The 19,113-nt window shown below is 42.8% G+C and overlaps 1 protein-coding gene across 4 annotated transcripts in view; it reads right to left on the bottom strand.

Annotated features, from left to right (window-relative positions):
* The window catches only part of fndc3a (fibronectin type III domain containing 3A), a 94,169-nt gene that overhangs the window by 51,275 nt on the left and 23,781 nt on the right, over positions 1-19,113 (bottom strand). For 2 of the 4 annotated variants that reach the window (XM_063016291.1, XM_063016290.1), the window contains exon 3: positions 2,537-2,612. In XM_063016291.1, coding sequence (XP_062872361.1) covers positions 2,537-2,612 — 76 coding nt within the window. Of the gene's footprint in view, positions 1-2,536; positions 2,613-8,658; positions 8,739-19,113 lie in introns of those variants that run through there. The other 2 variants (XM_063016292.1, XM_063016293.1) reach the window with 2 other exon arrangements.

Raw genomic sequence — 19,113 nt, 5'->3', positions numbered from 1 at the left:
TGCACCAGTTATGAGGACCCATGATCCGGCTTGCCCCTAACCCTACGAACAACAGCCAATCGTTGTTCATGCGGCCGCCCAGCCGGATGGCAGAGCTAAGATTCGATACGATGTATTCGAAAACCCAGCTCTGGTGTGCTAGCGTATTTTACCGCTGCGCCACCAGAGCGGCTCGCAAAGGGGCACTTCTTAAAATCTCTTCTGCCTGTCACTTTATACACCTGCCACTTAAATCCCTTTGCCATCGATTACTGCTCTAACCTATTAGCAGGACAGACTTATTCTGAAACCTCTAGCACATAGAAATACTACAGCTGTCAAACAAACACAGGTCTGTAAAGAAAACTAACTGATAACGTGTAAGGAGAGGACACACAGAAGTCCAGGGTGTAACTGCTAAAAGTAACTGGATACTTACACAGGTTTCAATAATAAAGTGGCTCTAAATACTTCAGCTGAAGCCATAACAAGCAGAAGGAAAGTCCAGCTTTCAGCCGAAAATAAAGTTACTGGCAGCCAGTGTAGGATCTGAGACATGGGGCTTGTGTTAACGTGCATTACAGATAAGCATCCAGGTAAAAAGTAACCAGTTCCTACAACCACAGTGTTACTAAAAGCCACTTTAACAGTTCTGGTGAACATTCGGCTGAATTAACATTTACATTTTGTGCACAACTGTACACAACTGAGACTGTATACATTGCAAGCATGAGGTTCAAGGGCCTTGCTCAAGGGCCCAACAGTGGCAAGCTGGCGAATGTGGGGCTTGAACCAGTGACCTACCAATTACTAGCTTTCCAATAATAGGTTTCCAAAGATTCAACTGTAAAAGGTGTCAAACTTTACAACAATAGCCCAACAATAAAGCTTTTTTTCTCTCATCACTTGCTCACCAGCACAACAGAGTAATCTTTCTATTACAGTCACACTTTTCATCACACTGCGGCCCCAAGTGCCAATCACCGAGCCTGGCATAGCAAGTCTTCTTTTGAACTCGTCACAGTTCCTAATGTTTTCACACATCCCACACAATGGCTGAACACAAAAAGCCATTCGGAGACTGGGAACGTGTAAGACATCTCATTGCAATCCCACAGAGAGCTGACAAACACTGACTCCTGTGACTGAGCATCCACCGAGCAGAACCCTGATTAATGACAGGATTCTTGATCAGAATGATTTCAATAAACTGATGTCAAGTCACACAGTACTGCTGAGAGCCACATCATGGCAAGCAGTTAAAAAAAAACACATTCAGCAGTGAATAACGCAGTAAGAGACAGGCAGGAAAATACTTTTTTTGCTTTCAATTAATACTCCAATAACACAAGTTTACTCAAACTCAAATAAAAGAGCAAATGTGTCATGCAAAGGCAGAGTCATGCCGTTGTCTCTCTTTTAAGGCCTATTCACACCGAATATTACATGACTAAACCTTCTAAACCTTGACATTTTCAAAAGGGATTTTTGCATTATAGCCCTGCGCACTGAGAGTAATTCACTTCTCATAATCTGAGAAGAAAAAAAAGTGTGCATTATACACTGATCAGCCATAACATTAAAACCACCTCTTGTTTCTACACTCACTGTCCATTTTATCAGCTCCACTTACCATATAGAAGCACTTTGAAGTTCAACAATTACTGACTGTAGTCCTTCTGTTTCTCTACATACTTTTTTAGCCTGCTTTCACCCTGTTCTTCAATGGTCAGGACCCCCACAGGACCCACAGAGTAGGTATTATTTATGTGGTGGGTCATTCTCAGCACTACAGTGACAATGACATGGTGGTGGTGTGTTAGTGTGTGTTGTGCTGGTATGAGTGGATCAGACACAGCAGTGCTGCTGGAGTTTTTAAATACCGTGTCCACTCACTGTCCACTCTATTAGACACTCCTACCTAGTTGGTCCACCTTGTAGATGTAAAGTCAGAGACGATCGCTCATCTATTGCTGCCGTTTGAGTTGGTCATCTTCTAGACCTCCATTAGTGGTCACAGGATGCTGCCGGCTGGATATTTTGGGTTGGTGGACTATTCTCAGTCCAGCAGTGACAGTGAGGTGTTTAAAAACTCCATCAGCGCTGCTGTGTCTGATCCACTCATACCAGCACAACACACACTAACACACCACCACCATGTCAGTATCACTGCAGTGCTGAGAATGATCCACCACCCAAATAATACCTGCTCTGTAGTGGTCCTGGGAGAGTCCTGACCATTGAAGAAAAGCATAAAAGGGGGCTAACAAAGCATGCAGAGAAACAGACGAACAACAGTCAGTAATTGTAGAACTACAAAGTGCTTCTATATAGTAAGTGGAGCTGATAAAATGGGCAGTGAGTATAGAAACAAGGAGGTGGTTGTAATCAGGTGCTTCAGAAATCCTTCCACCACCCATGACATAGCCAATAACATTTCTGTAGGAGTCTAGCTGGCTGATGGCACTAATGAGATTCATATTGAATATAATAGACAGCTGTGCCACCCAAGTGCCAAGTTCTTTATAAACAAATAGCCAAAAAAGTCAAGTCGTACCTGTGATACACTGAAACTGACCATCCTCTCGCTGGATTGTAAAGGCCTCACCTGGGTTTACTTGCACCAGAATTACCTGTGAAGAAGAATTTTAAAAAAGAGAGAAAGAATTTAGAAATTTTGCCTCCATGCATCAAATAATTGAATAATATTTAACTTTGAAAATAGCTTATCCGAGTGTGTTTGCACTTAAATAAGATAATAGAAAAAAATCTCTTTGTTAGTTATGTTTTCTGCTAATTTTATTGCATTTAGCAGAGCAGCACTGATTAAACACTATGGTTAAATATTCATAACAGTAATTACAGTAAACAAAACATTGCTGGCGTAATGATTTTGTCAGAATTAGACAACAATATGCGGTTTATGGCAGCCTATAAACGTATGATTCGGCTTATTTCTTGGCAATTAAAAACAATATTGACAAGGTGTGTTGGATGATATTTTTATGCCATAGTAATGATACAGGCTTTATGAACAAAGAGTGTCAGATCAATATGAAATCGTTTTAACTGATCTCTACACATTTACATTTGCTAGCAGACGCTTTTATCCAGAGCGACTTACAGAAGTGCTTCCATAACACAAATGAACTGATACGTACACCTGACAAACTTTGATCAAGTCCTGCATGAATGAACTCTCTCTTACACCATGGTTTATCCTCACTCTCAGACGGAAATGATCGAAAGAAGTCCTGTGAAAACAGATTTGCTCTGTTTCATACAGGGAAGTTTGGGGTGGCACGATGGAGCAGTGGGTTATGCTATCGCCTCACATCAAGAAGGGCCTGGGTTCGATTTCCTGCCCAGGTGACCAGGTTCCTTATTGTGTGGGTTTCATCTGGGTCTGCTTGGCAGCTACTTGGAGCTACTAAACTGCCTAGCTATTGAGAGATGCACTTGTCAGTACCAGTCCCAAGCCCGGATAGAAATAAGGAGGGCTGCATCAGAAATGGTTGAAACAAATACTGTTCCAAAGCAGGTATGTGAACCAGAATGATTTGGTTTGGTGTGGATTTGGTAAACCTCCAAAATACAAGAGCAAATAATCTTATTTGACATATTTATTGTAGGTTAGGAATATAGTATAACACAGTGGTCCCCAACCTTTTTTGCACCATGGACTAGTTTCATATAAGATATAATTTCACTGACCCGCAGGGGCGAGGGGATTTAAAATAGAATAACTATAGAATGGAAAATCTGTGTGAATCCTGAGCTTTTTTCGCTGCAATGAGATGCTGCTCCCACCTAGTGGTAATTGGGGACAATAACACCCGAATAGTTTTGGAAATTTAATTGCTCTTGTAGCGATCTCTAATTATTTCTTCTTCCTGGGCGGCCCCGTAATAAATGACCCCCAGACCGGTACCCAGTGGTTGGGGACCACTGGTATAACGATGTAGTTGGGTTTATCCACAGACCAAGATGTGTACAATGCAATTCTGTGCACATGTGAAATTTACCCCAGTATACACACTGAACAAAAGAGACGCAATGCTGCTGTGCCAAAACGCTACCCAGCAAAAAACAAGTTATTTACTTTTGCACCAGTGTCTTGCATAAAAGTGGTGAAATATTGATGGCACTATGTTTAACTTTATAGTACGTAGGTGCTTGCTGTCCTTCTATCTACTTTCATTTTTAATCATACAGAGTGAATCAGGCTCTGGCAAAAGATCAAAGCTCTTTCATATATGAGGTGATTCTTTCGGCTTGTTTTGAAGCACCTGACACTGTTGAACCGATGTGTAGCACCGGCATACCAACCAGCCCTAACAACAGCACAATAATGCGGATATTTGCAGTGGTTCCTTTTTTAGTGATTTTATTTACGTAAGCAAACAACTTTCATGTTGTACAGTGACATCAGTTAGTGTATAAGTGATGTAAGTTCTAGGAAAAACAATTCTAATCAGCCCAACTATAAGAGGTCTGAGCTGCCTCAGCTGTTATTGTTGGATTGATTAGTACTGTTTTTTCCTAGAACCTAAGTCACGTATCCACTAAATGACGTCACTATACATACACATGCACACACACATATACTGATCAGCCATAACATTAAAACCACCTCCTTGTTTCTACACTCACTGTCCATTTTATAAGCTCCACTTACCATATAGAAGCACTTTGTAGTTCTACAATTACTGACTGTAGTCCATCTGTTTCTCTGTATGCTGTGTTAGCCCTCTTTCATGCTGTTCTTCAACCCTCTACAAGGTGGACCAACTAGGTAGGAGTGTCTAATAGAGTGGATAGTGAGTGGACACGGTATTTAAAAACTCCAGCAGTGCTGCTGTGTCTGATCCACTCATACCAGCACAACACACACTAACACACCACCACCATGTCAGTGTCACTGCAGTGCTGAGAATGATCCACCACCTAAATAATACCTGCTCTGTGGTGGTCCTGACCATTGAAGAACAGGGTGAAAGCAGGTTAAAAAGTATGTAGAGAAACAGATGGACTACAGTCGGTAATTGTGCTTCTATATGGTAAGTGGAGCTGATAAAATGGACAGTGTGTGTAGAAACAAGAGGTGGTTTTAATGTTATGGCTGATCGGTGTATGTATGTGATGCTTAGAGTTCTGTGTTCCTGCATGTAGCAAAACAACTTCCCTCAATATTAATAAAGTTCTGTCGAGCGGCAGGCTCACAACCTTGCAAAAAGCTTGTTTTAAAGCAAATGAAACACAACTGAACTGCAGCAGAACATGCTGGTTAATGAAGCTTAATCAAGACTCTATAAAAGTCATTAAAATAAATTGAAGAGTAAATACTCGGCATGCTGTTACATTTATAATGAAGCCCTTCTTCATAAATCAGGTGTTTTGGCTCATCCTAAACTGCCCTTGAAGTTCCAGGCTATGCCTTCCGAAATTCACGTCACCATGGAGGCACTAACGGTGCTCATCACAGGGACACTTGTTCCATGAAATCAGTCTGACTCAGTCCTTCACTGAGCTTTTGTTGAGGACCATTCATGAGACATCTGGCTTAACAGAGACTAGCAGCACTGATCTGTTTGAGCACAGCAGGAGTCCTGATCCACAAACCTTCACCAGGAAGTCCTTTGATTCTGTCGTTCGGAAAAAACTTGCACTTTAAGTAGTGCGAAATAGGCTCACAGCCTGGAGTCATGTCTGATGAGGTCATTATGTGAACGGAAAAGCATGCTGGCTACATCGTGGGTTCAGGTAAACTTACTGAGAATGACATGCAATGCAACTAATGCTTAGCCTTGTTGTCATCGTCAACACAAGACCATCATGGATCTGTGTGTTACAGGACCAGATTGTGGTCCATCATTTGAGCCAAAACCAGTTTTGGAATGTGTTTTATTCATTGAGATATTATAAAAAATATCTAGAAAGTTCTTAGACACAAGAACATAATGTATTTATTTAAAAAAAGTTTGTTCAATGGCAAACTACCAAGAATTACCAAGAATGTGAGTAACACATGCCATGTGACTCATCACACATCAACAGGTAAGCACTACACTCACTGTCCATTTTATCAGCTCCACTTACCATATAGAAGCACTGTATTTCTACAATTACTGACTGTAATCCATCTGTTTCTCTACATGCTTTGTTAGACTGCTTTCACGCTGTTCTTCAATGGTCAGGACCCCCACAGGACCACCACAGAGTAGGTATTATTTGGGTGGTGGATCATTCTCAGCACTGCAGTGACACTGACATGGTGGTGGTGTGTTAGTGTGTGTTGTGCTGGTATGAGTGGATCAGACACAGCAGCGCTGATGGAGTTTTTAAACACCTCACTGTCACTGCTGGACTGAGAACAGTCCACCAACCAAAAATATCCAGCCAACAGCGCCCCGTGGGCAGCGTCCTGTGACCACTGATGAAGGTCTAGAAGATGACCAACTTAAACAGCAGCAATAGATGAGCGATCGTCTCTGACTTTACATCTACAAGGTGGACCAACTAGGTAGGAGTGTCTAATAGAGTGGACAGTGAGTGGACACGGTATTTAAAAACTCCAGCAGCGCTGCTGTGTCTGATCCACTCATACCAGCACAACACACACTAACACACCACCACCATGTCAGTGTCACTGCAGTGCTGAGAATGATCCACCACCTAAATAATACCTGCTCTGTGGTGGTCCTGTGGGGGTCCTGACTATTAAAGAACAGGGTGAAAGCAGGTTCAAAAAGCATGTAGAGAAACAGATGGACTACAGTCAGTAATTGTAGAACTACAAAGTGCTTCTATATGATAAGTGGAGCTGATAAAATGGACAGTGAGTGTAGAAACAAGGAGGTGGTTTTAATGTTATGGCTGATCGGTGTATATATGATTGGCACTTCCAGAAAACCATTTGGATCAAGATTAGTTGAATGGGTCTCATTGCCTCTGTGCAAATGCAATCAGTGTTGCGCTAGTGCACTAGAGGTGGAATATTAGTAGCTTATAGTGTAGCTCTCCATGTGCGGTATGGTTCTGTGACCCTTCAACACTCACAGGATAAAAAAATGTGACCAGCGACTGTGCGCATGTCGGGGGGAGCATGACTGTCTTAGTCCTCTTCAGACAGTGCAGGGTTTGTACAAGTGGCAGTAGAATTGAACAGGCGAGCCAGCAATGATCAGAGTTGGTGAAATTTGTGGAGCCCAGCGGTGATGTTGGCCTGTCAGGCATCTACATACAGACACGACCCATGCAGACAGAATGCTCTGACCCAGTCATTTTTCCTGCTTCTAACACATCGACTTTGAGGATTAAATGTTCACTTGCTGCCTAATATATCCCACCCACTAACAGGTGCCGTGATGAAGAGATAATCGGTCTTACTCACTTCACCTGTCAGTGGTCATAATGTTATGCCTCGTCAGTTCATTTTCATTTTAGCACCGATTTATCCTGCTCAGACTCACGTTGGGTCAGGCAACACAGTAATACAACCTGAACAAGAAGCCAATCCATTGCCAACCATGTCTGTACATAGACGCTCAACCGGCTGGATATTAGAACCCCGGATCCAAGCAACAGGGCTAACAAAATGTATTAGTATGCCACCTGAGCGCCTCCCATACGTACAAAACTAACAGGGAAAAACAAAAAACAAACAAAAATACTGAAAAAGCAACAAAAGGGACTGGTTACCGTCTGTAGCAATAAACCACAAACATGCTTTATTTGCTGTGTGCAGGAAACAAGGTCTTTGGCAAACACAAGACCTGGTTGAGGTGCATTAAGGGTGTGAAAAAAATGTTTTTATGTAAACAAACTGACTGGCCTAAAAACTATAACCAACCTGAAGATGCTTATGGCTCACAACGAATCAAGGTTCACTCTGTACTAGCTCAAAGAACCAAATCAAGGGAAAAAACTAGTGCACAGATGCATAGGATGAACATGTACAATTTTAAATACTCGGAAATATAAGCACTACCAGGCAACTAAGTGGTAATGATATCCTCATTTTTGGGTACAACAATAATGAAATACAAATAATAAAAAATAATAATTTCCCCACTAAGTGCATCCTGTAATAAACAAACATCCGACAAGCTGATTATGTTCTCTTTACCTCAGTCTTGTTGCTGTCATACTGCCTATATTCCCACGGCATGGGGTTTCGGCTGCAGGTCTCCCCCAGCACAGCCATCCTCCGCACTTCCTTTTCACTCGCTCTTCCCATTCATGAATGCCACGGAGACACGGGCGTGCGCGCACCAGCCGTCCGCGCACGCACGTATGTGCGCGTCCGCCCACGTATGCGATGGTAAACTGTGATGCATGAGCGAGACAGGGGTGGGTGGGGGTGGCTCAGGGAGGTCTTACTGAATTAGATTCGAGATGCTAAAGTCGTCCGACTGCTCGCACATGCAACAGTGCGCCTTCGCTCACTCTCGCCTCATCTTTGTTGTGCGAAATGCAGCCTATCCATCACTGAATGACAACTCTTCATGTCCATCTGACATGAACACAATCGACTGATTCCCAATTCCCGGGCAGCATGCACAGATTAGACACAACATTGTGTGTGTGGAGAGAGAAAGAAAGAGCGAGACAGAGCGAGAGAGAGAGAGAGAGAGAGAGGGTGAGAGAGTGGGAGAAAAGAAACAAACTGGCACTTACGGTTGCCCGCATCTTTTCTTTTCATTCAAGCGTGGTTGCTTCAGCAGGGCTGGCCACGATGTATGGAACCTAGTACACCCCCACCCCCCACAGTGCTCCAGGGGGTTGGAGTCACCTTCCCTTTCTTTCACCCGCCGCTCATAAGAGTGGCGAGCAAGAGCGGTGCTATCGACACATGGAGGGCCTGCCTGGACTCCCGACACCCCCCGCCCCCGCCCCCGCGACGAACGAAGAGAAACGACTCGCCTCTGGCTGCTGGCTGGAATCTGTTTACTGGATACAGGGAGCATAGCCCTGTATTTCCTCTCTCTTTTTCGCTTTATCTCCTCGCCTGCACTCCCTGCAGCAGATGGATGGCTCTCTCTCCCGCTCGCTTGCTCTCCCTCGCTGCCATCGCCGGTCTCCACAGCAACCCCTTCAACAAATAAGCCATGCCAATGTCTGCGGCGTTCGCTGCTGGTAGAGGCCAGAACAGCTAATCACCTGTGCTCTGACTGCAAGAGAACACTGGCAGTCAGGCAGAATGACCCAGCTCTATACAAGAAGACACAGCTCTATACCACCAAACCCACACTCCAGACTCTAGGTCAGCAGAAAGCAACATAGGTCCAATGCATTTTTGCATTTTTCTCCCAATCTAGTCATATCCAATTACCCAATTGCATTACACTTCCTCTATACTGATGCTGATCCCCACTTCTGATAGAGGTGAGCGAGACTGACACACGCCCCCTCCGACACGCCAACTGCATCTTTTCACCCGCACGAGGCGAGTTCACATGCGGATCAGCTTTGTGTAGGAGAGCCACACCCTGACCACATTATTCCTCGACTCTGTGCAGGCGCCATCAACCAGCCAGCAGAGGTCGTAATTGCATCAATTGAACCCTGTATGAGCAACAACCCAATCGTTGTTCATATAGTCGCCCAGGCCAGCCAGATGGCAGAGCTGAGTTACGAACCGACGAGTTTTATGGCTGCACCACCTGAGCGGCCCAGCAACACAGTTTAACAAAAATTCATTTGAATGGAAGCATAGTGGTCAGCTTTCAGATGATTAGCATTTTATGCTTCGTTCACCACAAAACTGGGCGCATATTGCCTCTTATTCAGCATTAGAGACTCGCATGATATGCGGCAAAACCACTTTCTGCTGGCTGTGCCAGTGAGCACCAAGCTTGAAATATTAAACAGAAAGTTATTAAATATTATTCAGATGTAGTTTTGTATTAAATGTATTTCAGTTTGTACAAGAACACTTTGCACTGTCGTCATTTAGAGACGGGAGAAGATTAAAAATCAGCAAACGAATAAAGTGATTTTATGAAAATGTAATGCTTTGTTAATCTTATTAAATCTTATTAAAGAGCGCCATAGCCATGGCAAGCTATTCCAGGATTAATAAATGTGGGATTACTATCTGTAATGCAAACCCAGTCTCTATGTTTCACAGCTCACTAGTCATCATGCTGTATTTTTCTCACAAAGTCATGGTTCTAATTTAAAGTGGAACACAGCACTTCAGGGTTTTGTGAAACAGTGAGAATCAGTTTGTCTGTGCTGTGTTTCTGACTACGTCATATAAACACTGTCAGCTCTTTGAAAAGGTCAACAGCAGGGCGCAGCAGTAAAACCCACTAGCACACCAGAGCTGACATCTCCAACTTGTGAGTTCGAAACTTAGCTCTACCGGCAGGCTGGGCGCTTACAATGATTGGCTTGTTGTTCGGGGAGGGTGCCGGATGCAATTACGACCTCTGCTGGCTGATTCATGGCGCCTGCACAGAGGCGAGGGATAATGTGATCGGGGTATGACTCTCCGTACACAAAAGCTGATCTGCATGTGAACTGGCCTTGTGCAGGTAAAAAGATGCAGTCGGCTACTGCACACGTCGGAGGGGGCGTGTGTTAGTCACGGCTCTCCTCAATCAGGAGCGGAGGTCAGCATCAGTACAGAGGAATACAATGATTGGCTTGTTGTTCAGGGAGGATACCGAAAGGGATTCCTCAAAGCTGATGCAATTACGACCTCTGCTGGCTGATTGATGGTGCCTGCACAGAGACGAGGGATAATGTGATCAGGGTGTGACTCTCCGTACACAAAATCTGATCCGCATATGAACTTGTCTTGTGCAGATGAAAAAATGCAGTGGGCTACTGAACACGTGTTAGGTCACGGCTCTCCTCAGTCAGGAGTGGAGGTCGGCATCAGTACAGAGGAAGCTTAATGCAATCAGGTAATTGGAAACGACTAGACTGGGAGGAAAATGCAAAGACAAAGTTCATGTGTTGTAGTACATAGCAAGGTAGCTAGCTATCGGTTTAGCTAACTTACACTGAATAAACAATAACACCTAAAATAAAATTGTGAGGTTATGTGATTCAGTCCTAATGTGAAGCAGGTGTTGACCATCCCAAGTTGATTATTAACATCATTAACATCATCCCTAAAAGCTTTACAGTGCTTTTACCATGACAGAATGCTAAATCATAAATTTCTTTGTTAAATAAGAACATGCAGTAACATTCACTGTTTATAGTCACACTGATGTGGAATTATGTTGCATTAAAATGGCAATGGTTGCATTAGTTGCATCACTTTGAGGTATGATTCTGGCATGCCGCCCATAGCGTGTGGCAGGGACATGATGGCTGGGCTGTGCAACCCCAGCGCAACACAAAGCATTGCAAAACAAGCCAGCACAGAACATTTTGGGTAGTCAAAATTCTGGGTAGGCTTATTGATTCAAATTACAGGATCTAAATTACAATTTAGGATTACATTAACTAACAGAGAAATGTTCTAATATAAGCTGACCAGCTTCCGATTTCCCAAATCCGGACTACTGCCTAGCCAACACCAACCCCTGCCCTAAACACTCTAGTAATCTGGCTACAAGACAGCGACATTTGTCCACCAGTTGGCGAGATCTCATTTTTTTGCCAATTCTCACTAACCAAACGAGCCCTCGGAGCATCCGCAATTATCAGGCAGTCCAGCACGGTCCAGACTCATTTACTGCCTGCCATGCATGTATGAATGCTCATTGATAAAATCCCACAGCAGACCATCTCTCATCCTCCCCCACACTTTTCTGCCCTTTCTTCAGAAAGACCTGCTGCACAGCTTCTATTAATACCCTGACTGATGAGACAGGAAATGAGTTTGGGGGCTTCTGCTGTATTAAAGGACTGCCTCATCAGTGGCTGTATTTCAGCACCATCCCACTGGCTTAAGGAAGATCTGGTGATTGAGTGTTTGGAGAGAAATCAACACACAGGATTGGAACTGCAGGCAATACTTTCGTCTTATCAAAATGAATGTCTGATATGAGTAGGGCCCGACTAAATTCACGGGAAAATGTGCTTAATTTTACACACAAAAGTGCCACATTTCACTCGAGTCATTAAATATTTATTTATTTATTTATTAGGATTTTAACGTCATGTTTTACACACTTTGGTTACATTCATGACAGAAACGGTATAGTTACTCATTACTCAAGATTTATCAGTTCACAAGTTTAATGCCAAACACAGCCATAGACCATTTTGTATCTCCAATTCACCTCACTTGCATGTCTTTGGACTGTGGGAAGAAACCGGAGCTCCCAGAGGAAACCTACGCAGACACTGGGAGAACATGCTAACTCCACACAGAAAGGACCCAGACCGTCCCACCTGGGGATTGAACCCAGGACCACTAATAAATGAAATGATAGAATCAATGGAAGCTACAATACACAGCACAGCCCACCTTAATAGTTAAAAGACGAAAAATACTCCACATAATTGGTTGGGAGTTTTCCAAACTCAGTTACGCGAGTTGTGTTTAGCTGCTTTAGACTTCGACATCTTCGACATTTTGTCTAACCGATTGCTAATGTAACCGAGCGTCTTTGGAGTTTGCTAAGTTTATAAAGAAAGAAATAAACTGTACATAGACAAATCATCGGGAGCATAGTACTTAACTGGCTTGTTGTTTTGAGCACAGACTACAGAAAGATGATCATATGTGTAGAGAAGCACATTTTTTAATTGACTATGGAATCCCCAAAGGGACAAAAAGCACTTACAGAGGTGGGGCTTAAACCAGCAACCTTTCGATTACTAGTCCAGTACCGTAACCACTAGGCTACAACTTTTATCTAAAGTGACTTACAGTTCTGTGACAGTATATTATCTAAGCAATTAAGGGTTAAGGGCCTTGCTCAAGGGCCCAACAGTGGCAACCTGGCAGTGGTGGGGCTTGAACCAGCAACCTTTCGATTATTGATCCAGTACCTTAACCACTACATACATCAAACATAGTCAGCACACCACACCACAGAAAAGTCTGTTACACTACCGCAGTTATGATGGCGTATGATTGCTAGGACCGCTTCATTTTGCGCCTCATATTTCATACGCTACACGAATGAAAAACATTAAATCGCTAAACACAAACCTTAAATTTTGAATTTCACAGCAAATTACATGGGAAATTTCATGGGGAACGACTCATTTCATGGTCTTTGACACGATTTTCACAGCCGTAAATGAGGTAAACCTTACTAATATTACAATTAGATATATAGATAAGACATCGCAGGGCAACAAAAACACACAAAGCTTCTAAAGCGCTCCATTACGGTGCATTGCATTTGAGATTACACGATTCCCTTCAGATGTCTATGATCAAAGAAAAGAAGTGTTTAGATTAAAACCTGTGTAACATTACAGAAACAAACTGAAACATTTCAAGTCTGCCAACCATGTTTCTTCCAAGAAATTCAACAACCCTGACAGTTCTTTTGCTAAAGAACCTGATTCACTACAGAAAAAAACATCTGTTCCATCACTGCCACAAAGAAGGAAAAACAAAATACAAAAAAAAATGAATGTAATTAGTAGGGCTGGCTCGATACCACTTTTTTATGTCTGATACTGATACTGCAAATTGAGTATCTGCTGATACCGATACCGATACCATCATTTCTCCTCTCAAACAACTAAGCAGTAATAATACATTTCTCAATGCACCATGGTTAAACTAGCTATCTAAATAACAATGCTCAGACTGTGAAACAAATATTCTAAAGGAATAAATTCAGAACCTACAACATCACACTTATACAAAACTGCTGTTTTTATTTTCACTTTTACACACAGAACATTTAGCAGCATTTTTGGCTTGTTTAGCAAAAGTGTCTACAATTGGAAGATGTGGATGTCAATCAAATGCGATGGACCAATTAGAATTGACGCAGAATTGAGATTTTCCGTTAAAGTTCTGTCACGTTTTTAGATTATTAAACCCTGCTGGATTTTGAAGAGGACATCTGTGGCTAAATGGGAAACGGTGTAGTTTGTTTTATTTCATGACACTAATGGATTAATCGTTGAGGATGTGAGAGATCTCCAAGAGATCTCAGGTAAGTGATTTATCATTTTAATCATTTATAAAGCAATTTTTATTGTGTTTAAACAGTGTTTTTAGATTATTTTTTAAAATGCTAAAAGTTTAAGTAGATCAGTGTGTTTTAATTTTTTTTTTTTTTTTTTGTGGGGTTTTAAAAAAATATTTTTTTTATGCATTTTCTCCCCTTTTTCTCCCTTTTTACCACGTCCAATATCCCAATTACGTCATGCTTCTTCTCCATCAATGCCTGATCCCTGCTCTGATTAAGGAGAACGAAGCTAACCCACGCCCCCTCTGACACGTGGGCAGCATGCCGTATGCATTTTATCACCTGCACTTTGACGAGTGCAATGCAGCTCAGCGTTGTGTACGGAGAGACACACCCTGACAGCACTCTTTTCTCATCTCTGTGAAGGCACCATCAATCAGCCAACAGAGGTCGTAACTGCACCAGTCATGGGAGAGAAATCCCATCCGGCTTAGTCCCGCCCATATCTGAACAACAGGCCAATCGTTGTTCTTGTGGCCGCTCAGCCTTAGACGGCAGGCAGAGCTAAAATTCGATACGATGTATTCGAGATCCCAGCTCTGGTTCCAGCGTGTGTTTCTACCGCTGCACCACCTGAGCAGCCCGTGTGTTTTAATTTCTGAATGGCTGTTGTGGATGAGTTGTAGATCGGTGGCACATGTTAATGATGTCATCAAGATGCACCTTGATACGGCAGTTGCAGAGTGAGTGGCAATAAATGACACTCCGCTGAAACGTATCTTCGTGTGTTATTTGCTTCACACACAAACAATGGCCTTATTTACATTAAGTGCTTTTTACATTAAGTGTTTTTTACATTAAGCAACAGTATCGGATCGGATTACATGTTTTTTTCCTTCCGATATCCGAGCCAGTGATTTGGGCCAATATCGGACCGATACCGATATAGAGTATCGGATCGTGCCAGCCCAAGTAATATCTTTGGACGATGAAATTAGGAGATTAAAATGCTGAAGAAAGAAGTTTTCCGAGCATTCGGTGACATGATTGATGAATGATTTGCTTGAAGAGATTACATCGGGATAAGCAATTTGTTCTGTGGCGTCATGGGCACGCTGAACTTGCAGGAAAAAAGCACAAGGCTGTCAAGAAGGGAGGAAGCCAGAGTGATTAGCAAACATGACTACAGCAGTTAGCACTGGCTTTATTGCCCTGGAGATGGGCAAGTGCTGGTGTTGCGTTCATGACCGTTAGCAAATGACGTCTCTTTCCTTTGGTAAGTCAAGGCTCAGGTTACCCAGTACTTTGTTCCTCTTTAATTGCTGACCATATAACACTTTGACAAAGCAGCTAAGTGACCATGAAACTGCAGCCCAGAACAGTTTTAGCAGAGTTTGAAATGTTGAAGTACAGGCATATTTGCTCACATTTATTTATCAGTTTTGTTGGCTTCATTTCTTCACCCCCTCCACATATTTCTCCTAATATAATATACCATATAAAAAATTATCTACCACTTGTGCAGGCACCTCAACCAGCCAGCAGAGGTAGCAACTGTACAGCTGCAACAAAGAATAGTTAACCTCCACCCTCCCTCAGGCACAGCCAAATGTGTCTGTTTGGACACTCCATGTCAAAAGCACCACTTGGGATTCAAACCTGTGAGCTCTAGATCTCAGCTGTGATGAGCTGTGCATTGGAAATATGTTCAAACCCAATTACTATGTTTTTTATTCTGTAATGCATTTTCTCCCTTTTTCTCCCAATTTTTAGCGCGTCCAGTTTTTACCCAATTGCATTATGCTTCCTCTCTACTGGAGCTGACCCCCACCCCAATTGACGAGAGGGTGACGGTCACACACCCCCTCCGACACGAGTGCAGTAGCCGACTGCATTTTTTCACCTGCACGAGGCGAGTTCATATGCCAGTCAGCTCTTGTGCACAGAGAGACATACCCTGATCAGCATTATTTCTCGATTCTGTGCAGATGCTATCAACCAGCCAGCAGAGGTCGTAATTCGCTCAGTTATGAGAAAGCCAGTCCAGCTCATCCTGCCCTATGAACCACAGCCAATCGTTGTTCATGCAGCCGCCCAGCTGTACGATGTATTCGAAATCCCAGCTCTGGTGTGCTAGCGTGTTTTGCTAGCATAAACTATATTTATATATTTTTCTATTGCTGACAAGTGTAAAAAATGGCAATAAATTTGGTGCAGATCCTTTTTCTCATTTATTCCTGTTTTAGCGTGCCTAGGGGGACTAAAGCAGCCAATATTAATGACCATGATTTGGAATGAAATATCCAATAAGCTCCTGGTTAGGTTTGCACATACTTTTAGCCATATACAGTATATGCAAAGCACTTTATACCTATGTGCATAAAGCATTAGCATAGAGCTTATTCCTAGCATTTGCAGCTTGGTGCCTTAGAATTAACTCCAGCATCACTAAAGGGAAATTCATCCTCTATGGCTGAAAGAAAACAATTAAAAATAAACCAAAAAATAAGGAACAAGACAACTGGGGCGATTTAGTGCTGCTGTGGAAAACGTTCTGGCAGCATAAAATAATCAACACTGCTAAGAGGATCATCTAAAAACCACCAACAGAAGGATGGCACGAGGGACAAAACTGTGACTACTTATAGAGTCTGAACAAGGAATTTGTGTACTAGCAGCACATGGGCACATGTGGAAACTCATAACGAATGCATGACAAATGCTCACGGTACATTAACAAAGATTTATTGTTTTTGGAGGGGGTGGCGGTGCAATTGGATGAAGAAAAACTAACATAATCACCAACCTAAATCCACCCACTGCACTGATGTAACAATGTCAAGCGGTTTGACTAAAATTATTGCCCTGCTTTATATCATGCAAACAGCTTCAGTCATTAAAACACCCACAGTACAATCACCCATAACATCTGAAACAATTCACACACTGTTAGGGAGCATTCACATGCGAAGTGTTTTGCGCTTCGCTCACCACAAGCCTCGGCGTAAACTGCCGCTTTGCTCAGCGCTTGGCTTGAGCGGTGCGGTAAAACATCATCAAAGTGCCCCACGACACGAACATCCATTAGTGTGAAAGAACTGTCAAATCCACTCTAAAAGCGTCCACATATATCCATGTTTATATGTATTCTCCTCACCGTTTCACTTATGAACTTGTGTTATAGCTCGGGATGCTGAGAAATTGTGAGAATCAGCTTTTCCGAGAGAGTCTAAAATGCTTATCGTTAAAAAGGAAGAAAACATAACCTGGTTTAATGTATTAAAAGAATTGGCACAGGAACACTAAATCTCTCTTAATTATTACTGCTCACAAGTTCTCTCCACTACTGAAATTTCTCGATTGCTTTAATACAATAAGTCACGTTAAGTTTTGTTCAGGTTAAGCGTTGTTCATACTGTCTGAGATGCTTTTACCGCGTCAAATCAAACGGTTTGTCTGGGCTGGGCGGTTAGATGAACAACGATTGTTGTTCATACAGGGCGGGAAGCCGGATACAGACCTTATAACTGATGCAATTACATTCTCTGCTGGCTGGTTGATGGTGCCTGCACAGAATCGAGGAAAAATGTGGACCGGGTGTGGGGCTCTGTACACAAAGCTGATCCGCATATGAACTCGCCTCGTGCAGGTGAAAAGATGCAGTCGGCTACTGCACACATGTTGGAGGGGGCGTGTATCAGTCTTGCTCACCTCAATCAGAAGAGGGGAACAGCATCAGTAGAGAGGAAGCGTAATGCAAACGGGTAATTGGATATGACTAAATTGCGAGAAAAATTGGAAGACGCATTGAAAAGGTCAGCGGCAAACCGGGTCAAAGTTCAATCAGGTGAACCGTGTGAGTCCCATTCCAGCAAAAGTACCACACACTATAGGAAATAACTGCACAGCCAGCGCAAAAGCAGTTTTGCCGCTTCCCATGTGAATGTGCCCTTTATTTAACTGCAGCGCAGTTAACAACGTATTACAAAGCTACAGACTGTGGCCTGCATTATGTTCAACACTCTTTGCATATTTATCTTAATTCGAATACTATCCAAACAGAAACCTTTCTTTCACCTGAGAAAACGTTCTCTTCTAGCATTGGGCTGGACCCAGCTCAGCTCTGTGAGTAACGGCAGTCAGGTGCATCCAACTGAGCTCTGGCACAAATAGAGTGATAAGCAACTTGGCCCACTGGGTGCCAGCGGTGAGAAGAGTGGTAAGGTGAGGGAGCTTATCAGTGAATACCGGGCTCTACAGGAGTGTCACTGTGGGGAGTATTGACTTACAAGGCAACGGGTCCATGAAATCAATCTGACTAGAGGCAACCACGAATGACCGTTCTGTAGACTGGGCTCTCTGGTGCGTCTGCTAAAGCGGAGACAGAAGGACAGGGTGGGTGGTGGTGAAAGACCAATAAAACTGGATGCAGTTAGGGGCTGCATTTCCAGAATGACTCACTCCTTAAACAAATTCAGATCACCTTTAGTAAATCAACTCACTGAGACATTTATTGAAGATGTACATGTCATGGGAAACATGCTGATGTAAAAAGCCTATTTACAGAGCATGGTCAGAAAACAAGAGACGGAAAAAGAAAACAGATGGATGAGAAAGATGGGGCGGTGCGAACAATCAACATTGCTTTAATGACCAAGATTATTACTGCTGCCAGTACTAGTAAAATAGAGTTAAATGTGCTCAAAATATTTCAAAACACTGAAACACAATAATCATATTTATCTAGAAATATTAAATAATTAATTTTTTAAGAGACATGAAAGTGTAGCCCTTACTTTGTATATTAGGCCAATCATAACCATAAATTAATTTGTGGGTGATGGCCATTTTATCAGCTCCACTTACCATATAGAAGCACTTTGTAGTTCTACAATCACTGACTGTAGACTGTAGTTTGTCTGCCCCATTTCATGCTGTTCTTTAATGGTCAGGACTCTCCCAGGACCACCACAGAGCAGGTATTATTTAGGTGGTGGATGATTCTCAGCACTGCAGTGACACTGACATGGTGGTGGTGTGTTAGTGTGTGTTGTGCTGGTATGAG

The sequence above is a fragment of the Trichomycterus rosablanca genome, chromosome 20 (assembly GCF_030014385.1).
Source record: "Trichomycterus rosablanca isolate fTriRos1 chromosome 20, fTriRos1.hap1, whole genome shotgun sequence".
NCBI classification, from domain to species: domain Eukaryota; kingdom Metazoa; phylum Chordata; class Actinopteri; order Siluriformes; family Trichomycteridae; genus Trichomycterus; species Trichomycterus rosablanca.
This window is presented reverse-complemented; position numbering and strand designations above follow the sequence as displayed.